This window comes from Harpia harpyja, chromosome 7 (genome assembly GCF_026419915.1).
Source record: "Harpia harpyja isolate bHarHar1 chromosome 7, bHarHar1 primary haplotype, whole genome shotgun sequence".
Lineage (NCBI taxonomy): Eukaryota > Metazoa > Chordata > Aves > Accipitriformes > Accipitridae > Harpia > Harpia harpyja.
In genome coordinates this window covers 15,557,539-15,580,745 of record NC_068946.1, presented here as the reverse complement: position 1 = coordinate 15,580,745, position 23,207 = coordinate 15,557,539, and the positions used below count along the sequence as shown (strand labels likewise).

General features: G+C 39.4%; 1 protein-coding gene across 10 annotated transcripts in view; it reads right to left on the bottom strand.

The window, feature by feature from the left end:
* Nucleotides 1–23,207, bottom strand: part of AGAP1 (ArfGAP with GTPase domain, ankyrin repeat and PH domain 1) — a 402,057-nt gene that overhangs the window by 171,821 nt on the left and 207,029 nt on the right. For all 10 annotated transcript variants that reach the window (XM_052791201.1, XM_052791202.1, XM_052791204.1 and 7 more), the window contains one exon: nt 20,376–20,468. In XM_052791201.1, coding sequence (XP_052647161.1) covers nt 20,376–20,468 — 93 coding nt within the window. The remainder of the gene's footprint in view (nt 1–20,375; nt 20,469–23,207) is intronic.

The following is a 23,207-nucleotide window of genomic DNA, read 5'->3' as shown; positions in this document are numbered from 1 at the left end:
TTAAGTCTCCTTCCCCATACGTATTCACTTTTATATAGGCCTATAACTTTTTATCTGAAGGAAGATGATTGTACTTAGAACAAATTACAGCTTAAAAAAAAAAAGAAACAGGAACAGAAACAGTAAAAAAATCCAATGCCATTTTCCATCAACAATTTCACACAGCTATTTAACTTAAAAATATAAACTATGCTTGAAACAACCATGCACTCTGTAATACTGTTCTCTCAATTGCCTTCCCATCACACTAACAGTATTAGGTAAAAAGGAAGACTTCTCCCATTCATCAATAGAGGAGTTATTCATCCGAAGTTTATTATCTCAGGTAATTCGATCAATACACTTCACCTTTATAGTACAGTTGTCCTTGTGAGCAAAGCATTTTGCGTTTTATAGTGAGATGGTTATTATGAAGGCTATTCATAGGGAAATTCTCTGCAGTTAAAAGTTTTTCCAATTAACTACATTTAACATCATTTGAGCCATAAAATGGTGGTTACATTTCACATCATGTTGTCTAAGTGTGGCAGTGCTTAGAAAGCAGTTAGCGCACATTTGGCAAATACGTCAACCAATACTTTGGAATGGAAATCAAGAAAACCCTGCCAGCAAATTGAGAAAGACCTTTTCAATACAAAGTCATGCATATGCACAGAAAAAGCACACATCAGAAGAAACCCTTTACAAAGTTGCAAAAGAACAGCCTCAGAGTTTCCACAGCCCTAGCAATGCTCCCCAGTATCAATTCTTCTCTTCCCTTCGTGCAACATCAGCACTCTCTCATCATGTTTCCTTATGAGTTTTCTTATTTCTTTTCAATTGTGGCGTTTGTGTAATTAAGTCATGAACTTCCAATGAATTATGGCGTATGACAACAAATTGTCTAATGTCCTCTGGGATGAAGGTCTCCGAAACCCACTATCCTCACTCCATATCTGAAGTATGTAGCATCTGAGCTGCCTCCTCAGTTGCTAGCATTCAGCATAAGTCGGCACCACAAAAGACGAGGAAAAATTCTTCGAAACAGAAGCAAAATAACAAATTCTTATAGATCAGCTATTCTAAGGAGAGAAACCTCTAAAAACTTGATCAAAAATAAAAAATTATTATTCCTTGTGAGACATACTCAGAACAAACTAGTTCATTAAAGTCATATCAGCACTTGTAATTGGCCCTTGTTGGCCAATAGAAGGAGACATTTGCAACTTTTCCCAGGAAATTATATTCTAAATCCTTCATGAGGTGGACCTTGTCCTTTTCTGAGGAAACTTGATAGCAGTCTTTAGTATTCACTGGCATAATTAGGACTGCAGTTAATTTCATTAAATTCTCTTGCTGCTAAATGAAGCAGATTATGAGACATCTTTTATTGCAAGGCATGAAATTACAGCCTGTCAGCTGCCAATGGTAGAGTAAAACTAATGAATTACAGGGTAAATAACACCAGAATTAACCAGCCAATTTAACATAGCAGAGAACAAAGTCATTTTTACTTAGAGCTCTGGTGAACACCACCACCGCCAGGATACCTTTCAGCTGAAAGGGAACCAATTCGAGGACCCTCAAAACTAAGTAATTAGGGAAAAGCCACATTTATTGTGCAGCAATGTTAGAAAGCCAACACTGCCAGTAAGTTATTAGAAATCGGTCAGATAAGTAGTAGATATCGCATTGCTAAAATATTTAAATTGTGGTCTCTCCAAGTACTTTGTGTTAACACATTATTCTTTACACAGTCCAAGAAAAAGGGCAGACGCATTAATTTGTTACTGCTATAACTAGTTTAATGGTGACAGCTCTTCACAGACAGTACTACACACAATCCCCATTAATGAGGGATAGATACACTACAGATAGATAATTAAAGAAAAACGGAAAGCAAGTGTAACTAACCAGTTCCATTTCCTATGCCCGTCCTCCCAAACCTCTAACACAAGGTCCAGTGGGTGCCTTCTCTCTGCACAGCACCCCAGGCCACCCTTCCCTGCTGGGAGGGCAGGATGGATGCTATTCTGAACTCTGACCATGAGCTTTCAGAAGGTCTGAGGGCAGGACTCTTCCCAACAGACTCATGAAGCCCATAGGACTGTTAGACACGCACGCAATATTTTTTTAGACTAAGAAAAGAGATCTGCTCTGTGTGGCCATGTGTCCCATGCCCCTCTTTTCTTTTTTTTTTTTAAATTATTTTTATTTTTAAATTGTATGTAACAATACCTGTACAGGGCACAAACCCCTTCAATGCACTTGTATGGAAATCATGTTATCTGGAAACCGCCACAGGCCTCACATGTTTGCACAGGGAAAGAATAGCAAGGTACTTATCATCGCTCATACAAAGAAGGGCAGACACCCTAGTGCCTGGATAGCAGAAAGACTCACTCTTACAAAATCCTGACTCCGCTGGTGAAAGCAAACAATAAAACCAAGGTAGACCACGCAGCTGGTCCAAACAGAAATGTAAATACACACTTCATTTCAAATTAATGGTCTCGCTTTTCTGTGTGTGTAACCCAAGGATTATTCTTCCTGCTAAAATAAAGTGAGAGTGTGAAGGGCTGCGTTAGCTGGAAAGCAGATTGGCCCGAGTAGAGAGTGCCACAGGTCAGCACCGGCATCTCCATCTCTACGGGACAGAGTTAAGGTTGCAAAAATACCTGTGGCATTAGCAAGGGTCCAGGGAGAAAGAAAGCCCATGTTATTAGAAGGGCTGATTATTTCCTCATTTTGGCAAGCATGCTGTAATCGTTATCAGCAGTACACAAACCGAAAGCATTTTAAAATGGTGTTGAGTTGCATTTTCAGCAGGTTTCTGAGACACCACCTGAAATCTCCTTTCCAGTCCTTTACAACTTTACCTTCAGTGTCAACCAAGTTTGATGGAGGGGCAGGGATGCCAAAGGGATGCTCTGACAAGTATTGTGAAATTTCATACTTGCCTATAAGACTAAAAGTCCCTAACTTAGAAAGCAGACTACAGTTAGACCTTGGTCTATTCTGCTAGGAGGATGGACCGTAAGCCTGCCTGCAGCTTGGTACCAGCCATAGCACATGTTGTTTTTTAGCCTTCCAACAAGGCAAGGTGAAAAAAATTATGTAATTTGTGCCCCCCCCCCCCCCTTTTTTTTTTTTAAACAGCAATTTCAGACCACAGTGACAGCAGGTTTAGGGAACATTGTTGATGGGAAGACTGGTGATGCTGTGTAGAGGGCTGAATTCATGGGAGCTGAGATCAACATGTTAAAGAGGAACATCACATAGAAAAAACCTTGTCTTCTGTGGTTTCACTGTTCATGCAGCATCTTGTTTATTCTCTCATTTGGGGACGCAAGGATCACAACTTGTTCAACTTCTATTTTCAATACAAAACCCAAAAGACACTCACTCATCTTCCAAAAAAATTTAAATTTAAAATTCCAAATATAAAAGGCATTATCTATAAAACCTAGAACAACTAAAAGCAAACAACAGAAGAACTACACAGCAGAATTTGTTGGTCAGCAAAATTACCTACTGACTGATGACACATTGTCAGAAAAACCAAGAATTTCTACATCAAATAGATCCTATTTCTAAAAAAATTATGCACTAACTGCTACTTCTTCTGTAATACAAAGCATACAAACACCTGTGGCACCAAGTTATTCAAAACCATGGAAGTAGCTGCAGAATTTTGCAAAATAGCTTTGCTAAGGAGAGCAGTGTACTTTGCTTCATGTAGCATTTACTGAAATTTGTTTTTAAAATGAGTGAATAAGTACACCTTATCTGGGAGTAAGAGTTTTCCACTACCTGGGTCAGCATAATCTCCTTGGGGATTTCAGATTTTTAAAATTATCCTTATGCATGTCTCAGTGCTGGAGTGGGAGAAGGCAAGAGCAACAGCCAAGGAAAGCAAACCAGGCACCAAACACTGCTGTGTTACAGATGAGTAAAACTTCTGTGCCGTCACTGCCAGTGCCACACAAGAGCTGTTTCGGACCAGGACACCAGCACCATTCAGAAAGTCCGGAGGAGAAATTACCTACCCAAAAAAGCATTCCCACAAAAGAATAAAACTTAAAACAAACCTAATTTTAGAAGTTACAATCCCTGAATTAAGATAGGCCTCTATCTGCCATGAACTCAGAAATGAGACTTCTCTTGCAGACAGATGCTCCAAGCACACGTACATATTACACAGGAAAGACCTACTGCTCTATGAAGCTTTTGTCTAGCATAACCAGGCTCACCAAACCCCTTTGCTCAATCCAGTATGTTAGTATTTCTGTGAACTGATCTTGCACTGGGAATTAGCCCTAGCCCATGCAGGTGTTCTACACTCTAGGCAGAGAGATGTTGACTCTCGTAAGTCCCTCTTTGCTTACTCTCCACAGTTTCAAATTCCCATCATACGTATTCTAGGCAATTATTTTAACACCACCAGAACTAGTCTGGACTAACATTGATATCTTGCCTTCAGATTTCAACAGTGGAAAAATCAGCGCTCTGACAGCATGCATGCACTAACTCCAATGTGTTTGTTACTGAAATCTACAGACTGAAAGCTCTTAAGACTGTTCAGCTGGAAACAGCTCAGAGGCATTGACAAGGTGCCGAAGTAGCAGAGCACCAGAGGCACCGATGCATTGCTTCAAGCTCGCAATTGATCACCACGTTTCATGCTTAAAGACATCAGCACCTTAAGAATCAGATGCCTGTAGGGACTGGTGTCCCACTCTCTGAAAGACGCTCAAGATTTTTCATGTTATTGAAAACGTCACCCAGTTTTTATTCTCACTTCCCATCTCCTTCACAGTCTTTGTTCAGTATTTGCCCTCCTTCCTCTTACCTGTTTAATACAGGTTTTGCTTCTGCTTGGTTCTCACCTGGCTTCTCACAGCAGCATAATTTTCTGTTTGAGTTCTGTCCCTCTAATTCTGTTATCCATTGCACTGGCATTCCTTCCCCTCTTCTCTCACCTTTAAAGCCCCTTGCTTTTGTCTGCCTCCTCACCTTCTGCAGAAGCAGGGAGCTTGCAATCTTCATGCTCCATAAACATGTGAGAAACCTTTTGCTTTACTACATCACATCGACAATAAGAAGTGTCACTTAATTTGAATTAAGTGTGACTTAATCTGTTTCAAGAATTACTTACAGAAATCACCATGCTGCAAGATTAAAGCACTAACAACAGTGATCATGCATGTATTATTTCTCACCTGCAAATACAGTATTGCTATGAATTACAAATTGACAGCAACATTTGCCATACAAAGGGCCAATTCAGAAACTACTCTGAAGAAGTTCCTAGCCATGCCATTAGCTTAAACAAAACTGACATGCCAATCTTCAAAATGTTGAGTACACTTCAGCAATGGATGGATGCACATGCTCTCTTACTGCAGCAGAAAGCGTTTGCGCAGCTCATCCGCCAGACATGGAGCTGGAAATCTGAAAACCTATGTACTTCAGGAGACTTCGCTCACACAAAACATAAATATACACATATATTTTAAGAATCAGACTTGAGTATTTATTTTACATGAAGCACACCAACCATACATATTTCTATACTTGTCTGCATCCTGAGAACAATTTGTTTTCACCCAGTTTGCTCAAAGTTCACTATTCTGCTTTTAGTTTAGGATTTACAGTGCATCTTTCTCCACCCCAAAGTTTCTTTGTTTTTCATTTGGCCATGAAACAGCTTATTAAAATTTTGATTCCTTAAGTGATATATCTGCCTTCTTAAACAGTGCCTATTCTCCTCTGTTCCGATGTATGGCTCACTTTCAGATAGTAGAATTTCTAAACAATTCAACCACTTTCTTTGCTATTTTAATTGATTTTTCTTTCCAATACCTCCTGCATTCGAAGACTTCTCAGTTTTCCCCCCTTGAAATATTCACACGAGAACATTAGATGTTAATCTAGCTACTTGATTTGTAGCAGTTCTCCAGTTCTCTACCCAACCATTTAAATACTGTCATTCATAATAGGGTGATATACTGTACTATAAACCCTTTTGCAAATGGTACGTCTTGGTATTTTTCTTTTGTGACAAAGAATCATATTAGTTATAAAGGGGAAAGAAATGTACTCAGTGCTTAGACTTACCTACAGAACCTGTCTCAACAGTTTCCTCCCCCTTTTTAAAAGGAAGTCCACCCTGTCTCTTTCCAACAAAATCCAAGTCACTAAGCTTAGAGTGTTTCCTGATAGAGAACATTATACAGCCTGATAGCCCCCAAAGTCCAGAAGCTTTTTCTTGGTACTCAGCCTGAAATCATCTCCTCCTTATCACCTCATACCTGTGCACATGCATCTCAGAGCATAGCAGCAACACTTCTTTTTCCTGGCAGACACACTGTAGATTCCTACGTATAATTACAACTGCTCTGTCATAGCTTAGCTAAACCATCTGTAATTAGCCCTCTAATCTAATAAGCAGTGACCTGATATGGAAACTCGCATCACTACTGCTAACATGCCCTGATCACTGTGATGGCCAGTGGAAAACACCTTTAGTCAGAGACTGATCTGGCTTTAGAACCGCAGAGGTGGGATTCTCTCCCCAGCACTGCCTTGAACCCTTTGCCTAACCACTGTTTGTCTTTAACGAGCTTGTGTGCATCCTGCAGCATATGACTGTCAAATGGCCCACATGTCATTTCCCAACACTCGAGTTGGACCTCCTTTACACCGAGATGCAATGGCTTTTTATCCTCAAAGCGTATCCACCATTTGCATTCACTTCTCAAATAGAAACCCAAGTCGAGCTCGCAGGCACTTGTCACCTCCAGGACTATCTCAGCAATAGTACAAGAGACAAACCAGACACAGGTTTCAGAAGGAAAGCCGCCCAATTTCCTCACACAGCAGCCTACTGCAAACATGGCTGCAATGGCGAGTGCCTGTTCTAAATGCATGCACAGCTTCCTATCACTGGGGGTTGTTGGAGAAGTGTCCTGGTGAGATATCATAAGCATATACAGACAGAGTATCTTCCAAACTTGGGTTAAACCTGCAAAAGCGTGGCCAGCTGGGTTTTAACTCAGGTTAGCCTGAGCTCACCTCCCATTCTAGTTTAGTCTACCACATTACCCTTGTTTTGTTGGTTATTTTAAACAAGGATGAAAAGACACTTTTTGAAGCAGACGCATAGCACTGGTAGAGACAGCACCCAGTGCATCGTCAAGAATTTGCTATCAGTAGCGAGCATGAAGGAACAAGGAAAGTCTGGCACGTGCGTGTAGTTAGGACAGACCAGGATGATTTGGCTTCTAGTAAGTGACTTGCATCTTTGCAAGTCAAATCTCCTTTCATTTAGTCACCAGCTCCAGACCTTGTCACCTTTCTGATACGCCTCTCTCTACTGGTGTTTCAGCTTTATCCTAGGGATGGCTAACGTGATTGCTATATGTTTGCTTGTGCTTCCAACACTATCAATAATGGCATTGCTGAATGGCACCAGCCCTGGAGCTGAACAAAGCTCGGTCCTCCTTCCAGCCAGCTCAGACCATGGTCTGGCTTTAGCTTCTGTTTACGATCTTACAGACCATTTTCAATCCACATCACAGTATTTAGCCAAACGCATTTGGATAAACTCTCAATTAAGATGTAGTGAGGCAGTATCAAAATGCTTTACCAAAATCCAAATATTTTACATCTGTTATGCTTGCTTCATGCACTTATTTTGCAATTCTATCAAAAAAGCAATCGAGTTTTTCTGGCAAGTTTTAGTCTCTATAAACCACTCTGTGTATTCCTCGTGGTTATATTAAGCTGCTCAGGAAAACTAAATCCTGCAGCTGTGTGTTTGCATTACTTTTGTTTTCTCCCTAATACTGATTACAAGGCTCATTTCAAGCTTTACAGCTCTAGGACAACTGTAAGTGAAATATATCCATGTCATTTAATCATATCACTCATCTCCAATTTATCGTAACGAGAAGGATCCTTTACAATAAACACAACATTCAGTTATATGATTCCTCTCCTTGTATTAACTCATGCAAACTAAGATTTTATTTTATTTTTTTAAGAATTGCACTACTGAATTACTCCCTTTAAATTCAAAATATTTAAGTGCCAACATCTGGCCTGTCTGCCAAGACTGCTCTGAAGATGTGTTGATAATTACTGCAGTCAGAAGGTTTTTGAAGAATAAAAGTAAGATTAGAGAAAACAGTATTTTAACAAATGTGCAAGGACTTCCATAGTGGGTATTTTGAAGATCAATAACAAAGCAGTTATAGTCAGAGTAACTACATTTCAAAGACTCCCTGCTCCCCCCAAAATAATACTCCTTCTTCATGCCATTTACTATTTTTAATTTGCCATTGCTACTTACACTCTGGATAAATGTGTTAAATACTAACAATGCCAATGCTTGCCTTTTTTTTTTTTTTTTTTTTAAGAAAAAAACCAACCCAACACCAAAAATAAAACAAGAAACAAGGGATGTTGGACCAACACCCCGATTCAGATTCATGTGCAATCACCACACAATTAAAAGGTAACAAAAGAATTACGAAAATATTTAGAATGCCCAAAGTTTGCCTTGTTCAAAAAATTAGGCTAAAGGGCTCTAAATGCGTGCTGTTCAGTTTACTCTTTTGATTGCTTTACCACTATGTAAATCAATTTGTTAATGTTCCTTACAAAATGCATGAGCCAGTTATACTGACAAACACACAAAGCTCATTCGTAATTAGCAGTTAATTAGTAAGAAGGAACAGATGCTGTTAGAGTTTCAGCAGGCGAACAGGTTCTGTAAACAATGCTTATAAATCTAAATGAATTTATTAACCACAATGCAACTGTCAACATTTTGCTGGCAACCATACAAATATGGTGGAATCCCCAAAACATCTTTACAACATATTTATAATCATTGTGTCAACCGAAGTCTATCAGGCAGTCTCACTTGCTAACTGTCATAAGCTTTCTACTTAATCTTGTTATGTCACTTCTCCGGACTAATTCCTCATGCCCTCAGAGGAAGAGCTCCAGTCACCAAAGCTAGCCCAGATGCACACGGACTCACCTCCAACACACAGCAGCCCCTCGAAACAAAGGCATTTTGCAAGAGGAATGTTCGGTTTGCACCGGTACCTTGAACAAGCTTCCATGAACTGAAAACCAAGAAGCATTATGCACAGCTCTGAGAGCACATCTTGGTCCTGAAGGGTTCGCAGTCATTTTCTTTACATTCATTATCAATTGGTGAGAGATCGCTACTACGAAGGCATCTCCAGATCTTATCCATTAAAAATAACTAAAGATCAAGTATTTCCACTCTCCATTTATAAAATCATGCACTCAATATGCCAGCAAGTGATGCCGTAGGTTGTATTTTTTTTTTAATTATAGATGTAGATGGCTCAAATAAAAAGAATGTCTCGTGTAAGCATTTTCTAGGTGTGACTATGAAAGCAGTATCTTGACACAACCACCCTGAGTCAAAGGCTTTTGGCCAGGGGCCAGTTCTTAGCCTAAGGGCAACAGTGAAGATACCTTAGTGACCTCATTGCCGTCAATCTCTGCATGTCACATTGAGATGCCACCTTGACATATTGCACAATTTCAGCACCAGAAAATTCTAATAAATTTTTTGAAGTCGTATTACGGCTTGCTCTATTGATGTTCTCTTTTATACCAACATTGCTTTTGATCATTCCCTCCTCCTCTCCCCCAAAGTATTCTGACACCTCTTCACCATGTTCTGTACTCGCTTTCAGCGTGCACTCCAGGATTTGCAATACACCAGCACACAGAACAGGATGAGAACATCCCAAGTGTATTAAATTCTCCAAAGCTTCACAGGAGAGACTGCATGGCTTGCTTTCTGCAGGCTCCAGTCCTACTCACTGCACTGTTACAGGGACCAAAAGCATGGAGGTTGGGGGAACCCATTCTCTGCTGGCATCAAGCACTGGGCAAAAGAAGATGAGGACATTCATGATAGAGCCCCAGAAAAAACAAATACTCTCTTCCTCCTCTTAGGAACACAGCACTGGAAAACAGATCCTTGACTGGTTTATCCTAAAGAGCAGCATCTGCTCCTTTTATACAGACATAGCCAGGTGGATTTTTTTTGCCTTTTTTAAAATTAATATTTTATATGAGAAGCTCCTGCCTTACTATTTCTGTAGAGGCTGATAGGTCTTCTGGCACGCTCCTCCTCCCTATTTCCATTCTCCTTCCACAGTCTCTCAAAGGATGCTTAACCCAATCAACACTATTCCAAACAAAAGCTGGAATATCTCCTTTTGAATCTTAATGATGTGCAAGAGCTATAATCACACCTGATGTGTCAGCTAGGAAATCATTAGCTACTAGTCAAACGCAGCAGTTTTTCCTTGTCTCTTAAGACACAACTAAAAGCATTATATTTGGATAGGATTAAAAAAAAAAAAAAAAAAAAAAAGAAAGAGGACAAAAGTTGAACACCTTACTGGCAATCATAAGCAAACTATGAGCTCTTACAGCATTAACGTGGATATCAAAACATTAAGTAAACAAAAAGTTTTCATATTTTTTCCTGAAGTTGTTTTATGCTATTACCTTCTATCGTTGCCCTAAAAGGCAGTGTTCTCCTTCTGCTCACTTTGGAGGTTGTGTCATACAGACAAATGGAATATTATTTTTTAAATTGTGTGCCCCCTGCCAAAATCAACACTTATAAACATTTAAATACATTTCTTTATTAAGTAAAATTCAGTAAAAAGTAGAATACTGTATTTACCGTCACATGCATTGCACCACAAAGACAAATTTTTGAGCTGGGAAGAGTTATGAAGCAAGACACTTTGAAATAAAACCAGTTCATTCATTCACAAACCACCAGCTTCTTTCCGTTATGAGGATCAGAGGCTTCCATTAGCTTCCGGTCACAGTCATAGGTAGTCAAAAAAATGATAGTTAATTTCTCTGAAAAGTTTATTAATAATATCTTATTTATAGATATTTAAATACACCTGTGGAGCAGCTGTAGGCTGCTCACCTTGGTCTTAGTACACTTGGGACTACCACTGCACAACTTTTGCAGGTATTTAGAGATAAACTAAGGATGATTTATAGGATGGGAGACAGAAAACACATTTTAGGCACTCTTAAATACTAGGAGACCAATTAAAAGAAACATAGTAGAAATTCAATTCTTATAAGCCAAAGACCCAAATTCCAGCTTTCTCCTGCAACCCTCAGACATCTCAGGAAGACAAACCAGTAGAATCCAGAAAGCAGGAGGAAGCAGATGACTCAATGGGACAGACTGACAGAGAGGGAATAAAGAGGAATTGTCTCAATCTGAGAGATGCTGAGGTTCCTGCCCAGGCCTGCCTGCTTTGGCTAAGGGCCAGAAAGGGCCATTCCCTTGGACCGGCAGGTAGAAACCTTAACCTCGGGCAAGGGAGGGTTTAACGGCTGGAGCTCGCAGGGTTGTGCCAGCTGTCCAACAGAGCAGCGCACTGAGCTGAACTACATGGCATCCTCATCTCCTTCCACTGCTTGATATCAGAGAGGCATAAATTAAAGCAAGCTTCCCAAAACTGCAAAAAAAGTCCATTAAATCCAGGAACTTTTTAATGCTATTTTATTCCAAATACTTAGGACTACTGCTTTTCTTGGGATGGTATCTGAAAATCCATCAATGATAAAACACACAAAACCAGCTTTCACAGTCAAATGAAACATTATTCCAGGCAGGTACATATAGCTGTAGCCGTTCCTCTGATGTAAGGGCACATTTGATCTAATTGGAAAAAATATTTCAAGTGCACTGGGAATAGTCACTGTTAACTGAATGCAACAACGAAAAAGGAAAAAAGAGCATGCAGACCCGAGGGAATTACCAAATCAATTAACAACTAATTCAGGAACTAATTTCTGTATTGCCTCTTAGCACAAAACTGTATCTTTAATTTCTCCTGCAATAAGCATCACCATGATAGTCCTAACACACTCTGACGCTTTAAATGAGTTTACAAGTATCTCTTTTTGATTGGCTATATAACATTATTTCTTCACAGTTCAATGCAACCACAGCCAAGTGCTCTGAAATATTTAATTATACTGGTAGCTACCAGTTAACAATTTACAGAACCACAGTGAGTACAAAACATTTTATAACTAGTAATCAGCTAATTAAAAACACAGCAAAATGTGTATGTTCTGATTATAAACAATTGTGGAGGAATTACACAGAAGATTTCAGCACTAAGAGTATTTGGCTAAAAAACATACCCTTGTGTTTGTACAAGCAGATCTCGGTACTGATTACTGTGATTAGGCAGAAGTGTGACAGAGGAAATTACACCTCACGCTAGATATAAATAAATAAAACTATGTCATCTGCCAGTTCCTTGTAAATCATATAATTTCTGAGTTTTGGAAAGCCACTCTCCGGAGATACTGATACTGGCTTGCAAACAACTATCTAGAAGCCTACATGAACATCAGCAAATAAAACCCAAAGCAGTAGTAGTTTTGGTGATTGCTTTGGTGTAGAAGAGGGAAGAGAAGCAGCACCCCAGTGGTTTGGGTCTCTTGTGTCAGTGAAACAGGGGGTTCAGTACAGGAGCTCTGCAGGTAACAACTGTGCAGAAAGGCGTGTTACAGAAGGCACACGTATAACAAAGGCAAGTAAATCCCAGAGTTGTGTGCGCCCTCCAGATGTTTGCCGCCATCCTTCTTTTGCAACGCTTTTGGTCATTACATGCATTAGCCATTTTTACTTCAAAATGTAACCTGATTTTGAATGCAGACAGAAGCCACAGGATAAGCCCCAGCACTCAGCAATGGGTCGCAGGGCCTGCTAATGCACTAGCTGTAGCATTGTGTGTCCGTCCTGCTCGTGTTATACCATTTTCCTTCGCCCTGTCAAGTCATATGAATTAAGCAAGAATAGATGCTAAGATGGTTGCTTATTTGTTCTCTCTTTTGGTAGCCTCAAAGGAAACATTTACATTCAGGAAACCTGCTGCAAAAAGCATTTGTTGTTTATGACGGTGGCGGGTCTCAGGTCTGACACTTGCCTGAAGCATTACAGTGCTCTTCTGCTAGTGAGGACGACTAAGGACATCAGTTTGACTGACTAGACGTGGCAGACGATCTCTTTTCAAAACCTATTTCCAAGACACTGCCATACTTGCTGAACTGCTGTAACAGCTGTACAGACAGCCCTGGGTATTTTAGGGGAAAATAGATTTCAGGTACGATGTTCTTTCTGGTTCAATGAGAAGGACCAAGATAACACAGCATTGTGTGTTATTCCATACAAGAACCATGTAACTGTTACTATACCATAAATGCCCCAGCTAGAGCTTAAAATTAAAATTAGAAGGGGAAAAGCATGAGTCAAACAGAGGCAGGACTGACCTGCACCTGTAGGGAACTGAAGAGAAGGCAGCAGCTGAGCAGCACAGAGCAGTAGACAGACAGGAGGTCAGAAAGGTAACATGGGGCAAAGTCTATTAAAATCCAAATTAAGCTTTAGAAACCTCTTTTTTGAAGTTGAGCAATGCAGACTGATAGGGAATAAATGTGTTACAGTCCCACCTATTTGGGCTAAAAGGTTACAAAAAGACAACTCTGGAAATTTAGTGATCAGAAATAAGGGAACAAATGCAAATGGACAGCGTAAGCTTGGACGGACGGACGGAAGGAAGGAAGGAAGGAAGGAAGGAAGGAAGGAAGGAAAAGGGTTGGCACCCGAAGATCCTGCCTCATCTTGCAGCTCTCCTCATTGCCCTCCACCACACAGATGGCCACTGCAAAGGGTTTGTTTGCTCGGGCTGGAAGAGGCATGCTGCTCGAGTTTACTAGCAAAGCTTCTCCCCAGACACATACCAAGAGTGAATGCTAAAACTAAGTCTAATAAAAACAGTTTGAGATAAACTACATCGAAATTCTCTTCTTTCATTTAAAGGGCACTTCCTAAAGTCCTCAGGCCAGGGGCTGCTGTGCAGGTGTTTGCAATCTAAGTGAGGAGTGCCCAGATGAGACTGGGATGGGGGGAAAAAAAATAATAAAAAAAAATCATTGAGAAATAAAGCAATTCCCAATTTCCCAGAGATTCTTTCCACAGAGCAGCACACAGACAATGTATTAAAAGAGTTCACTAGCAAAAAACCTTAATTAAATAAAAATTCCGTATTTTGGCTTTAAGTACATCTTAAAAATAGCACAGATTTTTCCCTGAATAGGAAAGTTTTTGACAAATTGCTTTGGTTACATTCTTCTAAGACTAGGACACTTGGGAAAGAATTGAAAATTGACAACGCAATGGCCAGGCTTGAAACAAAAAAAGTTAACAGGAAATTCTCAGGAGTACACAACTCGATTTAAAAGTTACTTAACAATTGCTGCTAAGGGATCATAAGTCGCAACGCAACTTCTCAAATATTTCAGAAGCTACTTAACCAAAGTGACATTTTTTTCATGCAAAGTTTGACATTTGTTGAAAGCATTTTCAAGTAGTTATCTTTGCCAAGTCTAATGCTATGTTTTTATAAAAATCAGATGTACGTTGTGAAGTTCCAGTTTTGTTTACACCCATCTTAAGGAAAAACTGCAACTTGTGCATCCAGGAATCAAACTCTTCTTCGTGAAAAGCAAATCAGTGATGCCACCCCCATTTGCTGACAAAGCCCCTGTCTTAGCCCTGACCTAAAAAATATTTGCCATTTTTAGTTCAGAGTGGAAAAAAAAAAAAAAAAAGACAAAGTACCTAATTTCATTAATTTACTTTAATGTACTTAAATACGCCAAGCTGGTAGGCAAAGAAGGTCATTTGAAATATCACCTAAAAGTAAAGCCCAAATAAGATATTCGACTTTCTCCATTAATACAGCCATTTGCAAACTGAGAGAAGCGAATGGATTCTGAAGTTCACCTTTGCAAGTCATGGATGGCAAATTTTTCACTATGTCATCAGCGTAACATTAACCATTAGAACACTTATTTTTAATCCAGACTTCAAGTTTTCTATTCCTAAATGATGCAGGAATTTGGGGGCACAAGAGGTGCAGCACCTCCCAGGGTAAGCCAAGGGTTGAGGCAACCTGTCAAAATCCATTTTGACCAGTTTTTAGTAAAAGAACACTCAAGGTTATATAGTTGGACTATATAATAATATGAGCATCTGCGATTAAGTGCAAGTGGCAAATAGAAGGAGGTCTGAAAGCAGAAAGTCAAGGCCAGCTCTTACGTATTTATTTACACTCTAATCTGGGGGGGATGGGGACAGGAGAGAAAAAAAAAAAAAAAAAGAAAGAGCACACAGCTGCCATCCCAAAAACAGACCTCCCATCTGCCACCCACGATTTGCATGTCACCTTCTCCAGGCTCATTTGTACTTCATTAACTGCCATTGACTTAACAAGATTTATGCAAATGACACCATAGGAGCTCGCTAACTCCCACTGCAATCAAGTGATTATGTATGTACAATTCTCCACAGCAATGAAAAATTAATACATGACAAGCCCCCTCACCGCTGAGCTGAGCTTCTTGCTTTTATTTTTCTTGTTGTGCTTTTTTTAATTTGAATATGCACTACTGATAAAGATTTAGCAAGACCACAGAAAACAAAGTAATCTTCCCAAAATGCTACAACCCCCCCCCCCCCATCCTGGAAAGTATGTCACCCTAAACTGTACAGCCTAATATGTGCTTCAAAATATTCACTCAGGCTACCAGGAACAAGTCTTCGTTTTCAGAAGAAATGGTTTTGAACAGAGGATACTCCAAACAGAATAAGCCATTCACCCTAAGTTTGCTTTAAGGATAGCATTAGCAATGCTACAGAAGATAGCTAAAATATTTTTAGTTTAAGCACCAATTTCTCAGAAGTACAGAACTTTCTATGGATTTTAACTTTGGGCTAATACTGTTTCAGACATTTTCTGACTCCATTTGATTAGTAGAAGATATTAAAATAGCACACAAGTGAGACTTTTTCTTCTTTTTGGAAAATTATGGCATTTGCAGTTCTCAAAGGATGCTAAAAGCACAGGATGTAAGGCATGCTGATCCTGCTATGCATGCAGAAGGTGTTTGTACCTCCCTGGGAAATTGGCTTTCCCAAAATTTCACTCAGCTTAGACTATTTTGGCAGAAGTTAGCAGCCACATTTTAAAAACACACCTGCTTTTCATTGCCTACATTTTGGGTTTCTGCTGGGAGCAAGAAGGTTTGTCAGAACACTTTTATATGACTTAACCCAATAAAACCATATTTAGCACTGCAGTGGAAAGTGAATTTTAACATTCAGAAAGGAGAGAAAGAATAAGAACATTAACTCTTTTTGACCAGATTGCTTTGAGTTAAGGATAAAGCCCTGAAGGAGCGAGGTGTTTCCTTGGAAGGAAATATGCCATTTACAATTTTACCTATTTCCCCCAAGCTCCCAGGGTTACAGGGACCAAGAACAGGAACTCAGGAGCAGGTTGCAACTCTTGGCTTCTCTTGACCAAAACCCACATTAAACCCTAGTAGCTGTGCGGGTCGGTATCTGGGTCCCAGAAAGGCTGTAATACAGAATTATAAGCAACTCTCTATGCCAGCATAGCTCACTTCACAAGATGTGTATGTGCATTTAGAGAGAAACCAGGAGAGAAATTAAATGCCCCTACAAAAACCCCACTCCTCTACCAGTTTAAACTGTCTCCAAATACACAAAAGCATCACTTTGATGACAGACATCAACCATAGCTATGTTGGTTCAACAGCTCCAGTACAGACCTGATCTATGAAAAAAATTGTAGTTGAGATGAATGACAAACTCCTCATCATCACGTTTTCTACATTTCCTAGAGAGCTGGTTTTTTCATACATTTATTCTGTGCTCTCCCCACCACACACAAACATACTTGACTAATACCAGCTCTTCCTCCCCTCTTTCACGTGCCCCTCTAGTGCTGGAAGAGATTGCATTTTTTCCTCAAAACCAGAACATTTCCAATCTCCAATTAACTTGTTTTGGTTTTGTTGTTGTTGTTTTGTGGGGTTTGGTAGGGTTGGGTTTTTTTTGGGGGGGAGTGTTGTTTTTGGTGGGGTTTTGGGGTTTTTTTTGTTTTTTTTTTGTTTTTTAAAGTTGGGAAATACTATTTCAGATTTTTGGGAGACCCTGGGTAGATAACAAGCCACAGGCACCACAAAATATACTGGATAACCAAGCCATTGATTTCAACATCTGAATAGTAAGACTTTTCTTTTATCTATTTGCTTTTTTGTAATTACATTTTTTTCAAGTAGCAGTGAATTGAGAACACAAAATCCATCGTATTTGAGTTTCAACCATAACTTTTTTTTGGGGGGGGGGGGGGGGGGGGGGGGAATAAATCTGCTAATAAGCTCAACCAACACAACTGAAGCACTGATCTGCATGTATGAGCTTGGACTTCTGCCTTGCACCAGAAGAAGCACAGCCTTGCCAGCAGTCCGTGTAAAGTATTGCTGGCATGCATATAGAGTAAGAACCTACCAAGAATAAAACAAAGTACTGACAACAGATATTAAAAGGGCCTGGTCACTACATGCTTTTGATGATGTCCCAAAGACATAATAGAAGAAAGAGTATGTGCATGAGGCTGGCAAAGGCATTTTGCTCAACAGCAGCTTAAAAAAGTCAGAGGACATTTAACATAACTGGAGGTTACTCATGATACTAGCACAGGGTAGTGCAAAGTGACTTTCAGGCTAGAAGGAGGACAAACAGTGGAAAACATGGTGACAAAAAGATTAAAAGGAAAAGGTTTTTAAGGATACAATAAGATAGCTCTCCCACAGCAATACTGTGAATACTACAATCTGCATCCAACTTCCTGAAAACAGACTCCTCTTGCTATTCCCTGACCATTTGTCACAGAAGCATACCATGATGGAAGGGGCTTCTCATTAGAAGCACAGTAGCATGACACACTAACATTTTTAGGTCAAAAAGTTCATTTTCACATCCCCCTGTCTTATTCACAGTTAATACATAAAATAAGAGACACCAGCAGGAATTTCTACTGCCTCAAAGAAATCTCCAAGAATCTGGCACCTGTAGAGCCCACCAAGAACACAGTCGTATCAGCAATTTAACTCGGTGCCACCTCTACTGATAGGAAGTCTCCATCTAAATAGTGGCTAGACAAAAAGCTATCCCCTGGTCAAACTTCAGGAGCCATTTCTGCTTGAAATAGTGTAGGTTGTAATCAAAGACCACTTCAAACTAATGTACATTTTTAAACTGTAATGAAACATCGTCAGTATGAATACATACTGTATTTCAATTTTTAATTAAGTGTTTCCACATCAAAAAAAGCATTTTTTTCCTACTCCATCTTCTTTTGCTTCAGCGGCTAGGTGGCACTGGTCTCCTACACCTTACTGCAGACTATAACCTAGAAAACCTACGAACTCCAAAATCCATTCTCTTCACGTAAGTATGATGTGAAATACCACTGACAGCAGCCATCCTACAGCACTGCATGCCAATTCAGCCTCCCTTTTTCTAGCACCCTTCCAAAACCCCGATGAATAGGATGTATCTGCTGACTACAGACCTGCTCAAATATTTGCTGATAATTGCTCGTACGTGACAAAAGGAAATTACCATAATTGCAATTAATAACAAAAAGTACACATTCCCAAAAGATTGGTCATACTCAGTATACAAGTAGGGGGTGCAGGGAGAAATTTTCAATACAAAAATTCAAGAGATTGTAGGGGATATTTCAATACAACATGGTATAGGGCAATCACACTTAAAATGCTTATCTTACAATACTCTTCCTACAAGTGCATTTTTAATCAAATTTATTTCATACAACAGCATTTTAGAAAAGAACAGTATGTATGCCTTGAATAAATATTGAAAAGCATATTCCTCCTTTTTTCATTCTCAGCTGCATTCACACTTTTGTTTAATTAGTATTACCCATAAGAATTCCAGCTGGTCTAACCCATCTCATACCACACAAAAGCTGTAGAAAAAAATTCTAGCTTGTTTTAAACGCCTGGAATCTCCTCCACTGAATGCAGAGCCAAATCCTGAGCTTATCTGGTTTCAAACTGCTCTTCTGAATTGCAGTGTGTTTGATTAAAATTTGTCTACTAGAGATTCACAGACACGACAGCACTTTTGCTGCCTGATGGTCCCAAAAGGTCTTTTTAACTGCCTTTAAGAAAGAAAATCACTGCAAACAGTTAAGGGTACAAAAATCATCTCGCCCCTACTTCCAAAAAGAAAAAACCAAACCAAACAACAAACCCACGAACCCCCCAAAGCACATAAACCCACCCCCAAACAGGAGACCCAGGGCTACCTGGCAAGATGAAGTATGGACTGAGGAAGGATTAGAAGAGGCAAGTGACCCTCCAGAGGGTAGGAAAGCCACCAAAAGAAACTGGAAACAACCGTGTGGGAAGAAAATAAGCTCCTTTCGCTCGGCAATTTTGCTATCTCCAGCGAAGGAACTCACACAGAAGTAAATACTTGCCAACACTGCCACAGAAACTATTTGTAAGCACCCTGTACAAATGCTTAGCGTGGTGTTCTTAACTGTGTGAATTCCGTGTAATTTAATTTGAGAAAGTAAATGATCTCATTCACCCAAATACTTCGCATCGGATGCTGGCATTGCTTTTGCCTTTCAAAGGAGTGTTCACAGCTACAATTTAGCATTGAGTTTCCAGGCTAATGAAAGTGCATCTAGGCTAGTAAAACAGACCAAAACAAATCCTTGAATTCAAGTCCTGTTGTGTAATGAGGAAGTTTAATTAAGGCCACACATTACAGCTGTAAACGTTCTCTTATATAATAAGGTCTAAATGAAACTGAACCTAATCAAAGTTACAATTCCTTCATTAGCAAATTACAAACAAGAACGCACAGCTGACACACCGGCTATGATTATCACAACTAATTGCCTCGTTGTTACAAACCAGCCTGAAACTGTGTTCAGATGTCCGTCTGCAGTAGCAAATTAGGGCCACATCAGGCTATTTCTGCGATCACAAGGGGCTCTTGTAGCGCGATCTGATTTACCCTGCCGACTGGCAGCACACGGCCCAATCAAAGCCCCCTCTACAAAGGCAGCTTTGAAGCCAGCACAGCCTAGAAACCCGCTCCATATGCAGGCCGGCAGACTGCACTTCATTAGGCCTGTTGTCACATTTTCCCTCTTCTTATTCTAATGATCCTATTTTAATACACATAGGAACCTCTCCTAATTGATGTCAAGTGAGTGACTTCCACATTCATCACCGGAGCACATCAAACGCATCTTGGCGCATGGGCCTGCCATCAGAGTGCTTAAGACCCGAGGTGTGTCTCCAACTACGGAAAGCAAAAGAAAAAAAAAAAAAAAAAAAAAAAAAAAAGAAGTATTTCGGCATACCTGTTTAATTGGGATTGCGCGACCGCTTCCAATGCTATCTGTTCTGCTCTCCAGGACCTTCTTCTCTTTGTCTGGGTCACTCCCTTTCCGAGACTGCAGAGCAAAAAGAAAGTTTGGGCTCCATTAAACATAGCGGTTCACACAGAGGACGCATTTTTTTTAATTTCTCTTTTTTAAAGCAATTTAAAAAAGTATTTTGACACATAAATATAGACCCAAAGGCCAAGACTTAGAATCTACAAAAGTACACAACTGTCCCAAAATATGAATACTAAAATACTGCCTGTAATTTCCAACCACCCACTTGTTTGAAATGGCATTTCGGTTTAAAGAGTTACAGTTTCACTGCCTGAAGACACAGCAGATCAGAGGACACGTTTCTGAAGTTTCCAGTAGTGGCTCCAAAGAGGAATGAAGGTTCCAGCTTCCCATTAAAAAAATCTGATATATACATGCATAAACTTACTTATATCTGTGTGGTTTTTAGAAATGTTATCAACTACTTAGAAATGTGATTTTATGATGCTGGTTTTGATCATATTGACTTTAACTTTTTTTTTTCCTACTTTTTTAGAAAGTTGGAATTGCAAGAAAAGCTAGCGATTGATGCTGAAAAAAGTTATCTGAACACAATGAAGAAAAATCAGCATGAGGAAAATTTAACCAATGTTTAAATCCTGAATTGTCTCATCTTGGCTTTCTATAACACTAGAACTGCCCTAGGAGTAAGCTTGCAGTGCTCACTTCATGACTTTATAAAGTTATATAGGAATTTTAAGAAGTTATTCAGATTCCAGTCCATTATTGTGAAAGAATGCACGACCGTAATGATTTTGACAGATTTATTTTATTACAAAAAGAAGACCTGAGAATCATCCTCCTTAATAACTGAACTGACAAGTGACAACTTCACTCCATTACTTTTCAATAGGAACATTACTCAGACAATATCGAAAATGGGAAAACATTTTCATGTGCTTTTCAAATCAGAGATGATAGATGAAACGCATACATTTGCGATGTCCAGTATCACAATGGGAAGTTAATGAAAACCAGAGCGACACAAGATCCCGCTTTTCATTTTCAGCCATAAGAGATGTTTGAAAGACACTGAAATTAGGAGAACAATTAGGATCGTGGACAGCTAATACCCATTTTCCGTATTATACGAAGGGGTGGAAGGAAGAAAAAAAATCCCCAAAGCAGTTGCCTTCGGGCACAAGAGGAGGAAAGGGGAGGGAGAAAACCCATGGAGGAGGACTTCAAGTAACACCATTCTAAGCAACACATTTACCCAGCAGGGATCCCGTGCTGCTTTCCCCGCTCCACCGGGAACGGGCTCCTATCACTAGTTACTATGGTTCGGGGCAATGGAATGATGTGCCGGGGAATTAAACAAAGAATAAATGAAAGCAAGCAAAACAAGTGGGAGGGATGAAATCCAATGTTCAGGATAACTATTGTTCCTCGTCCTTCAAGACAGATTTCTGAATCTGAAAGTGCCACTTCCCAATAATACAAGGCAAAACAATGCTTCAATGGCACAAAGCGCCCGTAAGTGACATTTTAAAGAAAGTCAGCGAAGGTAGCCAAATCCTTGGGAGGGAAGTTGTCAACTTGAATGTTTCTTTTTTATTTGACTTTTTTAAAGAAAGGATCCTGCCTCAGAAAAGCAAGCTAAATATCTACGCACTATTTTTCATTTTTATTTTTAAATCACCACGTCTTCCATTCCGTAATAGTAACTGCATCTGGAAACAATACATTGCACATAGAAGAGAAATATCTATATGCAAAAATATCGTCAAATGCCAAAAGCATAGAAACATAGGAATTTCTGTTAGGCAAATTCTATTCTAGCTGCTTGTAATCACAGGATCCATAAAATTTTCAAAGGGAGAATCTTAGTGGGCTCTGCTATTTATAATGACAAATCATACAGTGAAATAGATATATTCTGATCTTTTACGCTTTTGTACCTATGACACACACAATGCATCTTACATCCTATAGTGTAAAACAGACTCTAAACCATAGTGGATCAACATTTGCTAGGACTTTTCCTGATGTCACATCTACATGTTAAGTGGTTTTATTTAAAACTTCATTCAAGCAAATCAGAAAAAGTCTAAAAAAATTAAAATGCCTGCATGAATATCATTTGACTCATTTCCCCGTTGCAGTGGAAGTCATACACAGATTGACATCAACATAAAACCTTACCCAAGTTAGGTCTGTGAAATAAGATTTAGTCCCAGAGGGATACAGCGCCTGAGTTTGGGCACAACCAGAATCCAGTATCAGCAGTCCAGAGAGCCCCAAAAGTAAGAATTCTGATCTCTAATAGTAGATACTGAGACAGAGAGTTCATTTTAACTTTTAAGAAAGTCTTGCTTGCAATTCTGCAAAGATGTAAGATAGGTAATACCAAACACGGGAAAGAAGATGCATCTTACTGTACCAGAAGTTCATTCGCCCCATATGGGATTGGACACACAGTTATAATCAGTTCTTTGCTGAAGTAGACCTCATATGCATCTTAAATCCCCACCTGCACTACACAGTATTATTTAGTTGTCCCTGTTAATACAGTGCACAAAACAAAGGACATTTACCCTTTTGCTAATATTTGATCTATTTTATCACTTAAGTAGAAAGTCAGCTATTGCAACAATGGCTTTACAGCAAATATTAATATTCAAAGTCAAAAAGATCAGATACTGCATTTAATGCACTTAAACATGCTTACAATTCTCAACCCTATTTCAACTCAAAAGCTGTAAGCATTTTAAGAAAAATTGTTACCTGTTTTCTACTTAACCCGATTTTCTT